General features: G+C 54.0%; 1 protein-coding gene across 1 annotated transcript in view; it reads right to left on the reverse strand.

Moving 5' to 3' along the window:
• The window catches only part of COL13A1 (collagen type XIII alpha 1 chain), a gene marked incomplete at its 5' end in the record, with an annotated part of 143,696 nt that overhangs the window by 73,495 nt on the left and 51,033 nt on the right, over positions 1-19,168 (reverse strand). Inside the window, 2 exons of the mRNA XM_082854363.1 lie at positions 2,590-2,625; positions 5,290-5,316. Of these exons, the coding sequence (XP_082710489.1) occupies positions 2,590-2,625; positions 5,290-5,316 (63 nt within the window). The remainder of the gene's footprint in view (positions 1-2,589; positions 2,626-5,289; positions 5,317-19,168) is intronic.

The raw sequence follows: 19,168 nt of genomic DNA on the forward strand, positions 1-19,168 counted from the left end.
TAAGAAGGAAACAGTGGCAGGAGCCTTATGAGGCCCCCTTGCGAGGTGTAGGTGTGTGTGTGTGTGTGCGTGTGTGTGTGTGTGCGTGCGTGCGTGCGTGCGTGTGTGTGTGTGTGTGTGTAGGAGCCGTGGCCCCAGCTGCCGGGGTCATTTGAGGAGGGGGTGGCCATGGGAGAGACTTTCCCAAGGACTCTGTGGTGAGGTGGAGTCTAGTTGTTTTGAAGGTCCAACCGAATACCAAGCACAAAACTGCCAATAGATGCGACAGGAGTCGTTAGGGGTGGCCAGGCAAGATGCGAGGAGGGACACGGGAAGACAGATAGAAGGACACACACACCTGGGGGATGGAGGATGTGGCCGGGATGCAGAGGAAAGTGGGTCACGACCAAGGACCCCTGCGCGCACAGTGACCAGTGGATAGATGGCCCCAATCCACCCTCATTCGTGGCAGCCCGTGGAGCCACCTTTGGTGGATCATGGGAACAACGCAGGCATTTCACACCCACTGGCCACCCCAGCTCTTATCAGGGGGTCCATGCCAGGGCTCCTACTGGGCAGCCAAATGGGTCCATTGTCACATTTAAAACAGCACCAGCAGCATGAAAGCACCAAAGTGGTTTGAAAATAGCTTTGTGTAGAAGGAAATGGGGAGACCTCCTGTGGCTCTCCTTCCTGCTCCACCGGAGGCTCAGGTGGACACTTCCCCGGCGGGGGGTGGGTGGGTGGGGGACACATCCACAGGGCCCAAGAAGGAGGGCAGGAGGGGGCAGGCCTGGAGGGATTGCTTTGCACTTTGCGGGCTTCCCTGCAGGCCGGGTAGACTCCTGAAGCTGACCTGTCAGGAGCAAGGACTTTGGTGTCTTGGGTACAAGACCCAATTCTGCCCCAATCCTGGGCAAACTGAGTCTCAACGTGCTCATTGATAAATGGGATCTTGGAGGGCTACGGAGAAGAATGTGCCTGGCCCAGGCCCACCCACAGCTGGCCTCTGAGAAAGGCGGTTGAATGCGGTCTCGCTCATCTACACAGGGAAGGACCCAGTGACAGCCTGGGGGACTCAAGGTTTGGAGTTAGAGAACTGAAGCCTAGAGACAGGGTCAGGCAGGAATTGCACGGTGCTGTGATCTGGGACGTGGCTGGACAGTTGCACGCGGGGGTGGCCCAGGGTTCCCAGCCTCCATGTCTTGACAGACAGTTCTTGGGTAGCCCTGGGGAGCTCAAAGCTCTGAGACACGGAACACTTGTCCTGAACCTCTGAAATGTCCCAGGTCCTAGGCCTAGGACTGCGGTTTCTTCCTAAGGATCAGACCCTCCGTAGAGCTGTGATGCCAGTGGAGGGGGCCTGGGCAGGGTGAGTGCCATTATCAAGGTCAAGAGCACAGGTCTGGAGTCAGACTGCCTGGATTAAAGTCCCTGATCAGCCACTTCCTGGACCTGTGACCTTGGCACAGACACTTAACATCTGAGCCTCAGTTCTCTCATCTGAACAATGGGGTAGAAACTGGGCCCACCTCATGCAGTTCTCGTGAGGGCTGAATCAGATGACGTGTGCAAAGCCCTTAGCACAGTGCCAAGCACACCGGCAGCACTTTCAAGTGTTAGCTATGATTTGGTGCCTTTTCTCTGAGCACTGGGTTCACACCAGGTCAGCAGACTCACACAGGATGCCATACCCAGGCCTAAGGCCAACCCGGCCCAGGAGGTGAGGTTACCAGGCAAAGCATGTGAGTGACATGGAAGGACGGCACGGGGCAAGTTGGGGCACCGGGAGCCAGGGTGGAGGTTGAGGCTGGCGGCTGGTGGGGAGTTCGAGGTCAGACGGGGAGAGCAGCTTGGGCCACGTCCTAGACTAGGCTGGGGGGTGGTGAGGCCAGCGTGTGGCCATCATTGCCTTAGGCTGCCACCAGGTGCTGCCCATTCCAGCCCCTCGGAGGCTAGAAGCCACCCGGAAAAACCCTGGTGCTGGGACCTTAAAGCCTAGCACCAACCTTCCCATTTCTGAGATACAAGCTCCCTATCAAATATGCCCTTTCATCATCTTATTGTTTTCAGCAGGAAACGATGAATGTTTTAACCCCCAGCCTCCTGCTGAGGATTTGGAGGCCCTGCCTGGAAGCAAGCCCTTTCTGCATCACTAGCCTCTGTCTAGGGAAGATGACTACGGAGCTGGCTCCACTGCAGTTTCTGTAGAGCATTTTCTGTTTGCATTTCTTGCCATCTTTCGCTACTCTTGCCAGGGGATGGTTGCAGGAGCAGCTATAAATCTGGGGGTGAGCTGCCAGCCTCGGGAGGTTAGGGAGTGGAGTGGGTGGGAGTCCTCAGTAGTGATTGGCGATGAGCTTTATTCATGCCATCTTTGGATTTTTCCTTTGCCATGGCAGTTCTCTGGAGAGTAAAGCCATATAGCAAGATTGGAAGGACTGGAATAAAACTTTTCCCTCCTCCTTGAAGCAGACTTGGGTGGGGGAAGGGAGAGGTCCGACCCCTCCTTGGGGTGGGGTAGGCCACGCCTTGCCATGGTCTGCAGGACAGGCCGGCACGGGGAAGCAAGCAATGGCCACACAAGCAGGCACAGATGCTCCAACTCACCACACGTCCAGGCATCCCAATGGCACCTTTGTCCCCCTGATGGAGGCAGAAACATACAGATGTGACTGGAGCCAGGCCAGCACGTGAAGGACCCCATGGCTAGCTACACACCCAAGACCTGGTTTGCATGGGCACTTGGGATGATTCCCAGGCGTCACGTGGGTGAACTCGCCCCTTTCAGTCCCACAGACTGTCTGGCCGCATCCTCGTCACGCGGAACTAGGCACGGGGCAGGGTGAATGAATGGCAGCTCCCGTGTGACAGATGGGCGAGTCACTTCCCTTGGTCTATCTCTGCCAGAGCTGGGGAGCAGCGCCCACGTCCCCCAGCTCCTCCCCAGGCCCTGTGTCTGCGAAGGCCACCAACAGAGTCCTGCCCCTCCTCACTGCCACAGCCAGGCCCCACCCCGTTCCGCGCCAATAGTGCGCCCTGTGGGTTCAGCTGCAACAGGAGTTTCAGCTGCTGAGAGGGAACTGCTCTGTTTTGCAGCCAGGGGTTACATCTTCTCACTCTGGAAATCTGCTTATTAAGTTTCATTCCTCCCTCTTTTGGTAGAGAATATTTTTTGGCAATCATATATGTGCAGACCCATAAAATCTGGGGTGGGGCTTGGGGTTTGCCAGGGGCCTGGAAGGATGGAAAACAACAGGGGCTGAAAATCAGACAGTGTTTGTCCCGGCAGGAGAGAGCTGGGTTTGTGGGTTCCCCTGAAGGGTGGGCATTTCTGGGGTGATTCTGTGTCTGCTGATCTCACTTAGGCAAAACGTCCTGAGGGATGGTTAGCATGCCAAGATGTATGTGGACGCACCAGGGAATAGCAACCAGCTCTGAATTAGGCTACTGTTACATGTACACTGTCAAGACCGAAGGTGTCTTTAGTAAACCATTCAGACTTTGGGAAAGAGTGGCAGGGTTGCAGCGATACGTGGATATCTGTTTTATATATATATATACACACACGTGGATCTGTTTCTTGAACCTCCCTGAACATCCGGATCTCTTCCCCGGGACTGCTGGGAGGATGCCAAGAGACAATGGTTCTGGAACGCTAACTCCGGGTGCCTGGCACCTGGTGAGTGCTGTGTAAACTGCGTCTACAGGTAGTGAGCCCAGTATGGCCACAGGCAAGTGATTTTTATAAGCACGTGTGTACTTCACACTTTTGTATTTCACAAGAGACCAGCATCCGCAAATCTTTGTGTGGGTCACTCCCAGGTCCCTGTGCTCGTAAGCACGAGCAGGACTGTGACCCTCCCTGCTGAGGACGACAGGCCTGCTGGTCCCAACAACCCACTCACTCTTGGGCTTCTGAATGATATTGCAGGATGTGTGTTTTGGTTTCTTTTCATTTCTTTTTTAAAACTAATGTTCTTTGCAGTCCTGGCCATAAAATGCTCGGGTTAGGGGCTGGCATGGAAGGGCCAGAGGCTGAAAACTCTGTGCGGCAGCCCCTGCTCTGAGAATTGCCCCCAAATGCTTTTTAAAGGTGGACATTGTCAGAAAAAAACAAAGTCTGCCCACATTCTCCCAGTCAGCTGATTTTTCCCCTCCTTGGATTTCATGGGACAGAGTCCTCCGTCCTCCTTTGCTCCAGGGCTCGTACTTGCTGGGAGAGTTTTCATTTTCAAGGGCTAAACATTTGCCCACATGCGTTTCATTAAAAAAGTCACTGCTGGACATGAATTCTAGAAGCTGTTGGTTTAGTCAAGAGGTTACAGTATAATTCATGTCTAAAAGAGGAGTAACTGTGTTAAGAGGGATGCACAGAAGGCTCTGGAATCCAGGGGGTGTGGCCTTCAGTGCAGGGAGGGAGGGCAGCCTGGTGCCAGCCCTGGCTTGGCCTCCACGCCCACCTCGGCCCTCTGGCTGGCTACAGCATCTCGCCTGAGCCACTACCCATCCAAGGGCCCGCGGTATCCGGTACTCAATGCCTCTATGCCCCAGGCTACACCCCACGGGGCAATGCCTTTGAAGACTTTAAAGATAGTCCTCAAGTGTCGAGTACGGACCGCAGGAAACAGTAGCATGGGATGGTATGTGGTAACACGGGACCTCAAACAGGTCTACAACTGAAGCTTGGACAATCGGACAAGCTATTGTACCTATCTCTGTTTCCTCATCTATAAAATGGGCATAATAATACCCATTTCATTGAGCTGGTGAGCAAATCAAATGTATAAGGAGGGATTAGCAGAGTGCCTGGCACCTATGAAGGTCTCAGTGAGACATGGCTACTAGTACTACTGATACTTTTGTCCCAGAGTCCCCATGGTTACTTGACCCAGCCTCTCTAGCACTCAGAAATGGTAACTGGGGGGAAAACAAAGTTTTTGAGTCTACTCTTACCAGAGGACACAGGACAAAGCAGGGACAGTGGCCTTCGACTAAGCTGGTGCATCCCGGGAAGGAGGACACCCAGTAAGTCAGGGGACTGCCTCCCCATCCAGCCCCCCATCGTAGGGCCACCAGCATGGAAGTCAGGTGTGGCCCTGGATGGGCCTGCATGAAGTCATTTGCCTGCCTGGGCCCCAGGAAAGGTGCCAAGGAGCTTCACCCTCAGCTGTAGGTTAGAGACGCTGGAGAGAGGCCTCCTACCCAGACACACCTGGAGGAAAGCAGCCACCCAACCTCTCCCGTCCTTGGATTGAGAAAGAGCCCGTGAGAGAGATGCAAAGGAAAAAAGAAATGAAAGCTACTTACCGGGAGGCCGGGTCTTCCAGCAGGACCCTGAAATAAAGGGGGAAAGAGTGAAGTTTAGGAAGGTCAGGGTATTGTTCCACAGAGCCCAGCCAGCTGTGTGACCTTGGAGTCACTTGTGCTCTATAAGCCTCTGTTATTTTATGAACAAAATGAAGAGAGGGCCATAATCACTAAGCTTCCTTTCAGTTCTAGCATGCATTCACTCACTCATTCATTCATTCATTCATTCAGAAAAACAGTTAGCAGTGGTCTCCTCTGTGCCAGGCTCAGGGCAGGTGCAGGGAACAGAAAGACAAGAATGTCCCTTCATATCTCTGTCCCTCAAGGATCATCAGGGCTCTAGGACTCACCGGCATGTCCCCTCTCTCTTAGTCTCTGTGCCTCAGTGTCCCCCACTCATGTGTGTTGGTCCTGGCCTGGGAAAGGGCCCAAGGGGCTGGAGCTTGGTCTTCCCTGTCCTACGACACAGGGGAAGCTAGATGCCAGCTCTGATGGAGCCGGTCTGCCTGGACGCTTCTGCTGGGCCTGCCCCATCTGAGCCGATGGACCATGGCCAGGGAGCAGGGCGTGGGAAGGGTGTGGGCCTCTCTAGGGGGCCTCTTGCCCTCTACTGGGATGGTGAACGGGGCAGTGGGACTTCCTTCCTTTAATGCCTCTAACTAGCTTCAGGCCACCCTCTCTACAATGGGTTGGCGCTGGCAGTGAAGCAGGAGACTCGACCCCACCCTGTGTGGCTCCAGAAGTCTGTCTTCACTGACCACAGCCATGTCTTTCTCAAGCTCTTTTTTTTTTTTTCTTTTTGCGGTATGCGGGCCTCTCACTGTCGTGGCCTCTCCCGTTGCGGAGCACAGGCTCCGGACGCGCAGGCTCAGCGGCCATGGCTCACGGGCCCAGCCACTCCGCGGCATGTGGGATCTTCCCGGACCGGGGCACGAACCCGTGTCCCCTGCATCGGCAGGCGGACTCTCAACCACTGCGCCACCAGGGAAGCCCCTCAAACTCTTTTTTTATGACCCTAGGACTCCTGCCTAGCACAGTTCTGGGTATAGACTAAAGACTCCATACGATGCATCTGAAATCCCACTGAAAAGAGGAAAACATTCAAAAAAATGTCGATCATAATAGATATTCGCATAGTAATATGCACAGGAGGGGGCTCAGGAACAAAGCAGCTTCTGAGAAAGTCATGTGTTTTTCACTCTGGCCCCCAACTTCCAGATGGATCTGATACAAGAGGGCGGCGGAGAAGCTGCTCTAGGAGCTGCCTGGTGAGGTGTCATGGGGCGCCGTGCAGCGCGGGAGGACCCCCTGCGGAGAGCTTCTGGAGCTGAGCCCCAGCCTGGCACGGCCGGGGCCTGGGGTCAGGAGAGATGCAGTCTTGGTGCGGGAGAAAGCAGCAGGCTTTAGGTAAGAGCAGTGCTCTGCAGTCAGCCTGCCTGGCCGTCACTGACTAGTCGGTGACTTGGGGCAAGTCGCTTGGCCTCCCTGTATCTCAGTTTCCTCATCTTGTAAATGGGAGAACAATCATATCTACCTCTCGGGACTGAATGAGATAATTTGTGTAGAGCACTCAGCACACGGGCCGGCATGGAGCGAGCGCTGAATGCTGCGATCATTAGGAAAGAAGAGGACTGGCTGGGAGGTGCGTGGAGCTGGCCCCTGGTCTCGCCCTCCAGAGGCTCTGCCATCAGGTGAGTTTCTCTCCTTCCAGATGTCCTGCTCTTCCCATAGACCCACAGCGGCGCCAGGAGGGGGTCTCAGGGTGCCCACCTGGAGACAAGTCCATCTGCCTCAGGGCTGCTGGTTAGCGGCCCCGTGGGCACGCAGCCCGTGCCCACCCTTTCACCCTGCTTTGCCCCCAGGCACTAAAACGCAAGCTCCCAAGGCAGGCAGGGCACTTCTGTTTTGTTCACGGATGTGTCCCCAGTGCCTTAAGGAGCGCTGAGCTCTTAGTAGCTCCTTAATTCATGTTTGTGAGCGAATGAACCTGAGGGCGGCTACCACAAACCTGGGGACTCAGCCCCTTCTTTCCCAGCTCTGCAAAGACAGCTCGGGCACCCAATGTTCTCAAACCAGAGCTGTAGCACTGAGCCAGTCCCCCTTCCTGTCATTTCTAAATGCTATCAGGGAGTGGGCCAACAAGGGGCCACCGCCTCCCTCCCGTCCCAGGAGGCAGACGGGCCTGTGGGGAGTTCCCAACCTCACACAGGGGGTCTAACCCCGATAGGGACAGAGGGGCAGTCTCCCCACTGCTCCTGTGTACTGAACAACAACATCACCTGTACGCGGGAAGAACTTCTCTAGGGTCTCAGCACCAGGGAAAGCTCTGCTTCACCCAACAGCCAGGGGTGCTCCCACCTTACTGCCCCCTGGCTCTTGTAACAGCTCTGCTTCCCTCTTTGCTCTGACCACCAAGAAGCTCAAAGCTGCGTCTGTGGCTCATCTGCACAGGATGTTGTGGTGTCATCAGCTCTGGATTCTCCTTGTTTTCTTGCCTCTGCTCTCCACACTCCCCTCCACTGTTTCCTTATCTAGTTTGTAAATCAACCCGAAATGTTTCTTGGAATAAGGTGGGGTAGAAATAAAATGAAATAGTAAATTAATTTATAAAAATACAAAGAATAATAATTTCTTCCTGAAAATTAAAGACTTGTCAGAATCTTTGGGGATCATCTAGGGAAGTCTTCTGTTTTTAGAATTTAAATGAGTTAATACATTCTAAATGGAAAAAATATATACGTACATACACACATATATGTATGCATAATATATATACATATACACATATATACATATACATACATATAATTATATATATTCCTTACAACACCTGGATGAGTCAAGTACTATTACTACTCCCACTTCATAGATGAGGAAACTGAGGCACAGAGAGGTAAAGTAATTTGTCCAAGGTCACACAGCTAGAAGTGGCAGAGCCAGGATTCGGACCCAGGTGGCTTCCCTCCAGAGTCCATGCTTGAAATCACTCAATTACACTGCTTCCATAAAAGCACATGAGCTCCTAACACATAGTAAGTGTTAGCTAGTATTTCAGCAAGGGTCATTTTCAACCAGGGCTGGCAGCTGGACATCATACATTTCCTTATATTCCTTCGGAGAAAGAGACATGCATACTTCCCTTGGTCATCTATTTCAGTCTCACAATTTCTGTAATTAAGAAATTCTCTTAATCTAGTGCAGGGATGGCCAGCAACTGTCAGCTTGAGTGCAGACTCCAGTGGATTGGTAGTGACTGAGTAAAGCATTCTGTTAAGAAGCCTCTTAATTGATTAGCGATGTCTGCCATGGACAGCAGTGGTGGGGTAGTGGTGGGCCCCACCGCTCAGATGATTCCTGCTGCTGCTTAAGTCTATCCTCCATGGTTGTGTTATCTAGGCACTGACCACAGTAACCAGTGTCACCCCAGAGGTGCCCCTGAAAAACACCCAGAGGGTGGCAGACAGGCATTGTGACCAGCTGCCATCTCCCTCTCCCTGCTTCTGGCTGGCGGCATTCTTCCTTTGCGGGAAGCAGAAAGAATGGGCTAGGGGGTGATTTCCACTCCGGCCAGCTTCCCATTTCCTCCTCATCCTGCCTTGTGGTTTCAGCCAGAGTTGAGTGAAGACTCAGGCCTCTTCTGCGTCAGGCTGAGAATCCAGGGAAGCTACCTGGGCTCCTCTCCCTCAGTCCATGGGAGTGGCAGCTGGGCCGGCAGGGATTGTGAGGAGAGGCTCACATCCCGCCCCCGCCCCGGCCCCGATCTGCTCTGCACTGCAGAGCCCCCAGCAGTGACAGCACCCTCCCTGGCTGGGGAAAGTTGTGGGGTGAGGCCAGCAGAAGCTCTCAGGATGCTGCCTTCCTGGTGAGGGCAGCCCTCAAGTCAGGCAGGGACCCAGAGCTGACTTGGGTTAGCCCCGCAGCCTGGCTGTGGGAAGGAGGTATATGCGAGAGGTCCCTGGAATGGGGGGAGGTGAGGACCCTTTTTGGCTTTGTCACCAAGCAGGGGAAAAGCAGCCCATTTCCAGCAGGTGGTCTGTCGAAGTTTCCTATGGCAGAGTTTATTTTGGAAGATTGATGACAGGAATTGAGATCTGACATCCAAAGCATGGATGATAAATCATTCCTCCTCTTTTCAGGGAACGACAGGATTTTCCTCTCTCTCTGTAACTGAGCAGTGAGCGAGCTGGGCGGGATCGCCAGCCCAGGTTCAATGTGCCTTTCAGGACACAGATGGAATGGAACATCATGGTCTTGTTACAGCTTAGGCGGCTGTTCTTGTTGGTTCAGATCGAGAGAACAGCTATGGAAATGACTTCTCCGAGGAAGGGACGATGATAGGGCTGCTTTCTTTATCCTTGAGAAAGATCTGATGTGGAGGGCTCGGCCCTTTCAACTCCGATACCCAGCTCCCCCGGCGACCTCCGGGCCTTTTGTTGGGATATCAAATGCTGTCCTCAGAAGACATGCCCCTGTTCTCTGGATCCATTACTTCGAGGAGACGGTCTCCTCGGGCTCTTCTCAGGTTCTCTGGAAATGGCTCAGCTCCCCCGCCCTGCCTCTGGCTTTAGGGTGATGCCAGGGGAAGGAGCCCGACAGGCTGCCTCTAGTTTGTGTTGTTTCCCAATCTAACCTGCTGACATCATTCTCTTACATAAAACCCCTGCCACTACCACCAACCACCACCTGCCCGAAGTGATCTGGCAAGATGGAGATGCCCACTCGGCGGTGCGGACACCGCATCCTCAGGAGCCGTCCACGCTTAGAGCCGCTCACCGACCTGTTTACTGAAAGGGCAGGGGATTTTCAAGGACCAGACCCGACCAGAGATGATCTCTTTCTTCTTTCTAATATCAGGTGCTTCTATGACTCCACTTGCCTCTTTGGGGGACAAAGGAGCAGGCTAACAATGGGGCAAACCAGCCTTTCAGATTGCAACTGGGACGTGTTCTGCCCGGGGCACAACTATGGTCTGGCCCTGGAGGCTGCAGAGGTGGGTGGAAAGCAAAATGACTGCCGTGTCAACCTTCTGGAGGGACCCTGCAGACTTCAGTGGAGGGTGTAGGGGCCTCAATCCCCCCACCCAGGGCCCGGTTACCAGCAGGGAGCAAGGTCTTTCAGATGCGTGAGACCAGGCTTCAAGGGAGTACTTACAGGAGGTCCTGAAAGAGAGAGAGAAAATGCCAGGGTCAGTGTCAGTGCCATAAGGGCTGCTTAGAAGCAGCGTCCAAGAATTCTTCAGCTGAGGGGTTTCCATCTGGTCTTCGAAGTTTGTATTTTCCTGGCCCACTGTCACCAATATAATCTCTTCACCCTTTATTTCATCTCTGTATTTTTATCACTGGATGAGAAATCCAGAGGTCTGGGCCCCAGGTGCAGCCAGGCCGGGGCCCTAACTTCCTGAACTGTCCTTTCCACACCTCAGCTTCTGACCCCACAAAACGCGCTCCCTGGGACCCGTCCCAGCTTGGGCACACAGTGGCTTTGCCGAACACAGGGCGCTGGGCACCAAGGCTTTTTGCCAAGGGTCAGAGTGTTACAGAACCTGGAAGCTGTGATTATCAGCATGCCCGTTGTCTCTCCACGCTCACACGAAATGCAACAGAAAACAGGCAGGAACAGCAGGGGCCAAAGGAGGTTTCTCACTGGGTTCCCCGCCTGATGTTTATCAGGCCTGTCCTGGTTTCTGTTAAGCTCTGAGTCAGGCTTTCTGCCCTCCTGGGTCCGCTGCCCACTCCCTCTTTCTCACCGCCCGCCTCTGTGCCCTGGCCCTACCCTCCCTCCAAGCTCTCTCCTTTCTTTCCTCCTCCTTGTGGCCACTCTCCCTCCTCCCTCCCACAGGCCTCAGCATGAGCCCTATCTCATTAGGACAACAGCGGCGGAGAATTACAAATTCAAATGGTCAGCAAAAGGGGCAGGAGGACGGATGGGGAGGTAAGGGAGAGAAAAAGCAGCGGCTGAAAGATAGCAAACTGAAAGGCATTTCTGCAAACGTGAGTCACCAAAGCCCCAGGGCCCGTGGGATTCCCAGCTGGGCCCGGTGTGTCTGCCCAGCCCCTGGTGACCTGGCCACGTTAAGACAGCTGCTACTCCCGTCGCTTCTTTTATGTTCAGCCAATAAAGACTGCTTATGTTTCCCCTTGCTCTTCACATTCCCAAAGCCAGCTTCCTTCTCCGCCTTCATCTGCCTGTTTCTCCATCCTGGTCCCCTTCCAGCAGGAAACAGCCTCTTTCATGCTGGCCTCTGTCAAGCCGTCACATTAAGGGGGAACAAAATGTTTTAAATTAAAAAAAAAAAAAAAAAGAGTCAAGGGGTGTAATGCCTGGGTGAGGAGGCCCCAGGCGGGCCGGCAGTGAGGTTTCAGAACAGCGAGAGGGAGGGAGGTCAAGGGAGGAGGGGACATCTGGGACCTATTAGGCTGAGGGGCAGGGGAATATCACCCAGAACCTGAAAATATCCCCCAAGTGCACTTGCCAGGGGGGCCAGCCCAGCTGGAAGGTCCGTGCCTCTTGGTGGGGGGAAGTGTCCTCGTGAGAAACATGCTGGTGACAAAGTTCAGCCCACGGCAATTTGGGGGCGGTTTAGCCACATGGAGAGCAGATGTCCTGCACCCGCCCGGGCTCCCAGAGCACACATTCTCGGTGGTGGTGGAGGTGGGGTGTCCCTGGTGGCACAGCAGAGCCCTGGTGATGGCCCGGCCCGCTGTTAGCAGCCTCGGCCGCACAGGTATCACCAGGTGTTGCCGGGCAGCTCACGTGAGACTCGCCACTCAGCCTAGTCCCTGAAGGGCAGTTTGCTGGGTTCCCCCAAGGGATGTAAATTCTACGGGCGACTTCAAGGTTTTTTTTTTTTATAGCCCCATCACCACCGCTGCGCACACTTCTGTGGTCCTTTACTACATGCCGGGCACAATTTTAAGTGTTTTCCACTCCAGAGAAGATTCTGTCATGCCTACCTTGTAGATGAGGAAACTGAGGCACAGACAGGCTAAGCTTCTACCCCAGGGACAAGCAGCTAGTAACCCGCAGAGCTCCTGACTCCTCATCCCACTGCCTCTCTCCATGCCTCTCACTCAGAAAGCAACTCACTTCACCCCCAAATCGCCCACAGACCTGTTCCCTCTCCAATCCTCTCCCCTGGATGCCTGCTGTGTTCAGCCTCTGGCTCCTCTCTCTGGACCCAACCCTCTCACCTCTCTTTTACGGGCCCCTTTTTCTGATGCAAAGGCATTTGACTCTGTCAAGCTCTTGCAGGCTAGTGTTCCCCTACCTGTCACTTACACAGACTTCAGGATGTGAAAAGCCCCTGTTTGTTAGTTGATTCTGTACCTTAGGAAGGGGGAGAGGGATAGAGGAATTATCAAAAAAGCCTTTTTCTATCACTAACATTTTTTTCCCGTTAATGCTAATCCTTAAGGGTCCCCCTGGAAAATCTTTAGGCCCCTTGGAAAATCTAACTACTGCCCTACCCCTGGCAGCTTTCATCGGACCTCTGGATTTCAGAGTGGTTGCTTCACCTAGTGCTGTGTTCAAGGCCCAGCAGCTCTAGGGTGGCTGGGGAGCCGGCTGTGAAATCAGTAGTGCTTTGATGTCACTGGTTGGTCTCCAATGTGGGTCACTTGGCCACGCTCAGTAACATGGCTATTAACTGACTGGTCACCCTGGCCAAGCACCAAAAGATAGAGTCACACCAAGGCATGACCAAGCACCCACTGAATGGATGGGGAAACAGCAGCCCAAGGAGGGTAGTGACCATGCAGTGTCACTGCATAGATGGGTGGCAGGGATGGGACCAGAGCCCAGGTCTCCTGACTCCCCATCCAGGGGTCTTCCTAACAAACTTCACTGTCTCTCATGGCTGTGCAGTTGATCCTGTCACCTACCACCTCAGTGAGGCCACTGCTGCCCTTCCCAGGGACTGGCTGACCTCCTCCAAGTAAGACAGTCGTGTTCCTCCTAAAGGGACATGTTAGGCCTGGGCTCCAATAAAGAATCCCAGGTAGTGTTCTATGCCACACCTTTCACTGAACCGTTTTTAGTATGTTCATTTATTCATTCAGCAAACATTTAATGAATGCCTGCTGTGTGCCAGTCGCTGTGCTGTTCTATGGCTCTATAAAGATGAATAAGGCACAGTCATTGCCCTCTGAGGAAGGAAAACTTCATTTTTTAAGCACCTAATATCTACCAGGCCTGATGCTCTAGTGATACAGAGATGAGTAACTCATTTCCTCCCGTTGAGAAATCAACAGTTTCCTATGTCAGAGAACTGGAGAAATTCCAGAGAAGAGAACTAAAATGAACAAAAGGATTTAAGGGAGAAAGGTTTGCTGTGTGAGGATTCACCCATTCACTCAATCAACAACATTTACTGAGTGCCTATGACGTGCCAGACATAATGTTAAATATGGTCATTATAACAGCACATTCAGTTCTTATAACAACCACATGAGGTTGGCATTATCCTCACTTCACAAATGAAGAACGTGAGGCTCAGAGGTTAAGCAACCTGCCTAAGGTGGTCTCCCTGTCTTAAATGGCAGCATCTGTTACTTTTTATAGGTTTAATTTCCATGCAGCAGAGCACGGGTTTGAACCTGGTCTCTCTCAGCCGGAAGCCCGTGCTCTCCAGACTGGAGGTCATCAAGGTCATCAGGCTGGGTGGGGCCCCTCCTGTCTCTTCCCCTCTTACCACCCTCCCCAACCCCCGTACAGAAGGCTCTGCCCCGTCCAGACCTTGGATCCAGTCCTGGTCCTGGACAGAGAAGCAGAGAACCACAGAGTGTGCCCAGGTTCTACGTCATATGAGGCGCGAACTGCCCCTGCTTGGCTGCTGGGCTCCCAGCAGCTGGGGTCTTAGCCCCAACCTATGCCGCCTGGTGCCTGCTGCCAGGCCGCCTGCAGCTGACCACCTGCCACTTGGCTCTGCCACGTGCCGACCCGCCCATCCTGCCAGGACAGATGCTCTGTAACCCTGGCTCTCCTAGGACCTGGGTGGCTAACAACAGTGCCTGTCACGCTCTGTCTGGGGGAACATGGGTTCTCAACCAGGGTCGATTTTGCCCCTCGGGGAACAGCTGGCAATATCTGGAGACATTTTTGATGGTTACAGCTGGGAGGCTGCTTGTGGTCTCTAGTGGGTAGAGGCCAGGGGTACTGCTAGACATCCTGCAGTGCACAGGCAGCTTCCTACAACAAAGCATTATCTGGCCCCAAATGTCAATAGTGCCAAGAGTGAGGAATCCTGCACTACCAGAAGCAGTCCTGTCTCTGGACTCCCGCTGTGCCTGCAGTCCTGCCTGTACTCGCCAACTTTGGGGATCTTCTTCTATAGGTTGGCCTGTTCTGCCTCCACTCAAGACCTTGTTAGGACAAATAATAATTCATTTATTGAGCAATTATTCCGAGCCTGACACTATGCAAAGAACTTTATGTACCGCCCAACAAACCAGTGAAGTAGCGACTATTATTATTCTAGAGATGGAAAGGCCGACGCCCAGGGAATTTAAGTATGTGTTCGTGGTCATGGAGCTCACGTGTGCCTGAGCGGGTAGCTGAACCCAGGCCTGCCACTACCGTGGCGTCAAGCAGCCCGGCACAGCCTCCCAGGGCCATGGGGCCCCCGTGCTTGAAGGAGGCACACACGTAGGTGAAATAAGGGGGCAAACTCTGCCTCGAGGACTGGTGAAGGAGGGAAACGCGAGTAGCTCAAAAACCATCGAGAGAAATTTGTCAGGGACAAGCATGACGGCCTGTTAAGGGAATCTGAACGGGATCTGAGGCAGCCTCTGCCCTTTGAGGCACACATCAAAGAGAACAGGAAGTCCTTCTCCCGGGCAGTCCCGGGGCGGGGATACTGGCTTTACAGGGGGTCACGGCAGACCTCTGGGCAGAGCCTCTGGATTCGGTGCTGCGGGCGCATGTCTCACAAGTCATGCTTTGTGACCAATGCTTCCCCGTATTGAGGTTCACCACAATCCAGCTCCCATTCTACAGATGAGGAAACTGAGGCTCAGAAGGGATGTAACTCAACTATGGTTCACGGCTGGTAAGGGATCCTGAATTCTAGTCCAGTGCCCTTCCTGGAACAGCCCGCCACTGGCAGAGCTTTGAGGGGTGGCAGGCTTTATAGTTCTTAGAAAAAATATACAAGTACTCAAATGGTGTCTTGTGAGGGCCGATCGTGCTCATCTCTTCCCAACTCTGTGTTCACACTGGCAGCTAGAAATCAACCACGGTGGGAGTATTCACACCACAGAAATTGGCAAAAGCTACAAAGCAGCCTCACCCCGACCCCAAAAGCCAACTGTTAACCATTTTCCAGCACACTGAGACTCTGATCTGTCCCATGATGACGTCAGCCACAAGACATCCCCAGACCTTTCCAGCTCAGGCTGATGGAGAATAACAGGTCCTGAGAGGAGTGGGCAGCAGCTAAAATCACACACACCACACTTTCTACTCTTGCACTCGTGGCAGACACTGCTAATCGATCACAGCTAGTCTTCCCACAATGCGCCTTGACAAGGCTTCACAATTTTTTCCAACAGGGCCACTATCAATCAGCACAAGCTGGCACATGAGGTGAAATCTATTAGTCATCTTGGAACTAGAGCCGTCTGGCTGGTGAGACACAGGGAGACAAGTAGGCAAAGCACGAGGGTCATTTTCTGACTTATCAGGGAGGACTGGGTTAGGCTTGGGGGGCAACAGAGGTGGAGAGGCTGGCTATCCTGGACTCCCCAGCTGTACCTTATGCCAGGGGTAGGAACTAGCATTAATTGCAGCCCTCTCCCCCTGTCCCCAGACAGTTGTCAAGACTGGCAGAGAGACTGGGGAGGTGTGAGCACAAAAGGGAAAGGAGTCAGCAAGACCCCCTCCAGTTTAGTTCATGTCCTGGCCCCAGGAGGTCCCCGATGACCTACTGCTGCCACACCTGGAGCCACCAGAGGGCAACTCGAATGGTCACTTTCCTGCAGACACCATGGAAGTTGCCTTCCCACCTGATGGGGTCTTGGGCCAGCTCCAGGTGCTCTCGGAGCCCTCTGCCCTTAGTGAACACCTCCCTTCACCGAGCAGGTTGTCCCTCTTCATGAGCTTGCTCCCCATCTTACGTGGCGAGGGCCTGGGGACAGGCGGAGGCAGTGGGATGGGGGAGGCTCAGGTGCCCTGCCCTGCACTTCTGGATGTGGAGAGGGTGTCTGGGCAGCAAACTCTCTCGTCTCCCCAGCACCCACTCTCCCTTCCTCCTTCCTACAGAACCTCGATTCTATTCTCGTCTCCACCCACTCTTCACACAGCCCCATGTCTCTGGGGAAGCCAATCCCAGGCCTAGCTGGGAATGGGTGAGGGTAAGTGTCTGGGACCAGGAACCCTCGTGAAGATGGCTCTGGGGGGGGGTCAGTCTGCGCAGGCAAAGAGGAAGGCCACAGCTGAGGACACTGAGGGGGGGGGACAACCCAGTCCAACTACCGCAGTTCCCACCACCCCAGACTCCTGCGTGCCCTGTGACCGGGGAAGCAGCCCCAAGGCTCCAGGAAGTGGCCATGAGGGCTGCTGGCTGGCAGGAGGCCACAGCAGAGAGCAGCGCCAGGCCCCGCAGAATGGACAACGGCTCCGACCGAAGATGGCCACCAGCCACACCTGTGTCCCCTCCCCAGCACCACGGCAGCTGTAATCCTGGGAGGATGAGAGAGGAGGGGATGTTGTCCTGAACTGACTGAGTGGTGAGTCTGAAGGGCTGAGTATTAAACAGGAAGTGGCTGAGTTTCTCTAGGTTATTTCTCTCCCCCTCAGCAGAGGTAGGGGCTCGAGAGCGAAGCTGAACGCAGTATTGGGAGGGGGAAGACAACCGCATCTTTGCACACGTGAGCTGTGTCCCCTTCATGCTCGCTGCACGAGCGTTTATTATCATAAACATCTACTCAGCCCTAGCTGCATGGGGCTGCTGTGCTGGATGTTGTGAAAGTCAGGCACCGTCCCTGTTCCCAGGGGCTCCTCTAGCTCAGGAGATACCTCCCCACTCCAAGTGACACCCACATACCCTGTCCCTCAGCCTGAGCTTCTGGCCAGCTTTTTCCTCGAGACTGGGGCCAGGAACCCCCAGAGTCAGACCGCGGCTGTCCCTCTGGGTTCAGGGGCCGGACCCTGACTTCCGTCCAGATTAGAGCCGGCTTTGCTGTGGATCTTGGAGGGATGCTGTCCTCTCTCCGTCTTGGCTGCCACCCACCTGGCGAGCTCCTGCCTGGGGTGCCATGTGCGTGGACTGGGCTGTCTCATTGACATTCAGCCCTCCGCCCTCTCAAGGATCTTGTTTTATCTTTACTCGTTTGATCCTCAAAACAACCCTGAAAGGTTGGAGCAGGTATCAGCAGCCCCATTTTATGGGCGGGGGACTGAGGTACAGGCAGGGGAAGTGCTACCCAGCAAGCTCTGGTCTCCCCCTCTGGCTCCAGCCCCGGGCAGCCCGCTCGCCTGCAAACTTGGGCCCAGTGACCGCTGACTGCACTGGAAGCAGCAAGTGGTCTTAAGACACTGGACCGCCACCCTCCTCCCACCCCGCCCCCCTGCACTGGAGCCCTGAGCCGGGGCTTGCTTTCTCCCTTCGGTGGTCACATGGGTCCTGCAGGAGGACAAGCCTCCCAGGCCCCGCACCTCTGACCCCAGACCTTCTTCCTGACACCGGATCTGGCCACTGCATCCGAGTTCCTGTGGCAGGCCCTGCTCGGGGCAGCTCAAACGTCACAGCTCTGCAGGCCGGGCCCCACCAGGCAACTGCTGGAGGGAGAGAGGGGAGGGGTTGGCCAGGGGTCGAGACCCTGGTCAGACCCACATGGGACGTTACCCCCCAGAGGCCTGGGAGAGGCCACAGGCTTCGTAGGTCTTGTCTTTACAACCAGGCCTGGACCTCCCAAGGGTGAGCTTTTGTTTTTATATTAAAGTCACAGTTATGGACAACTCATTATGAGGCTGGCATCCTGAGTCTTTTGTCTCATCATTGTCATAAACGCTAACATTTATTAAGTACTCACCAACCTCCCTCAAGAGCTAAGTCTGTTATACATCGTCTCACCTACTCTTCACAATAGCCCTGCAAGGTGACACTATTATTATCCACACCTAACAGATGAGGAAACTGAGGCAGGGAGGTCACATTAGCAGCCCATGGTCATACAGCCGGAGCCCAGGCATGTCCTTAGCTGCAAAGCTATGCATTACCTCACTGACCAGCCACCACAACCCAGGCAGGTTCAGGGCTATTACTGCTATTATTGCTCCACAGGGGGCTCCTGGGGCACAGAGAAGTGAAATAATTTGTCCAAAGTCAGACGGCTGGAAGAGGCAGAGCTGGCACTTGGAATCAGTTATACCCTAAAGCTTTCCTTTTTAACCCCTACCTTTATTGCTTCCGTGAAAGCAAGTAAGAGTCAGCACGACAGGTGGTAGGGCGAGAGGGCTAGACTGTTGAGCACGAAAATCTGCAGTAAGTCCTTTCTAGCCCCTTTGAGGACTGTGCATGGCCTCATCCATGGGCTAAGTTCAGACCACTCTCATCTCTCTTAAAGCTGGCTCCCCGAGTTCCCCCACTGAGGACTGATTGTAGACCCCACCGAGACACTGCCTGTCTGAGCAGGAACTACAGCCAGCCACACGCACACTCGGTCTCATGGCTTCGCTGCTCCTTTATTTAGAAGTAGCAGGTTAAAAACTTGACAACTTGCATTCTTCACTTATCAAACTGCCCAGAATCATGGGAAGAGCATGAGCTTTGAAGCCAAACAGCCACAGGTTCAAATTCCAACTTTGCTACTTGCTAGCTGTGTGATCTTGGGCAAGTTGCTTAACCTCTCTGAGTTCCAGTGTCTTTTTCTGTAAAATGGGG

Source organism: Leucopleurus acutus (assembly GCF_964270905.1).
Source record: "Leucopleurus acutus genome assembly, chromosome: 14".
In the NCBI taxonomy this organism is placed as follows: domain Eukaryota; kingdom Metazoa; phylum Chordata; class Mammalia; order Artiodactyla; family Delphinidae; genus Leucopleurus; species Leucopleurus acutus.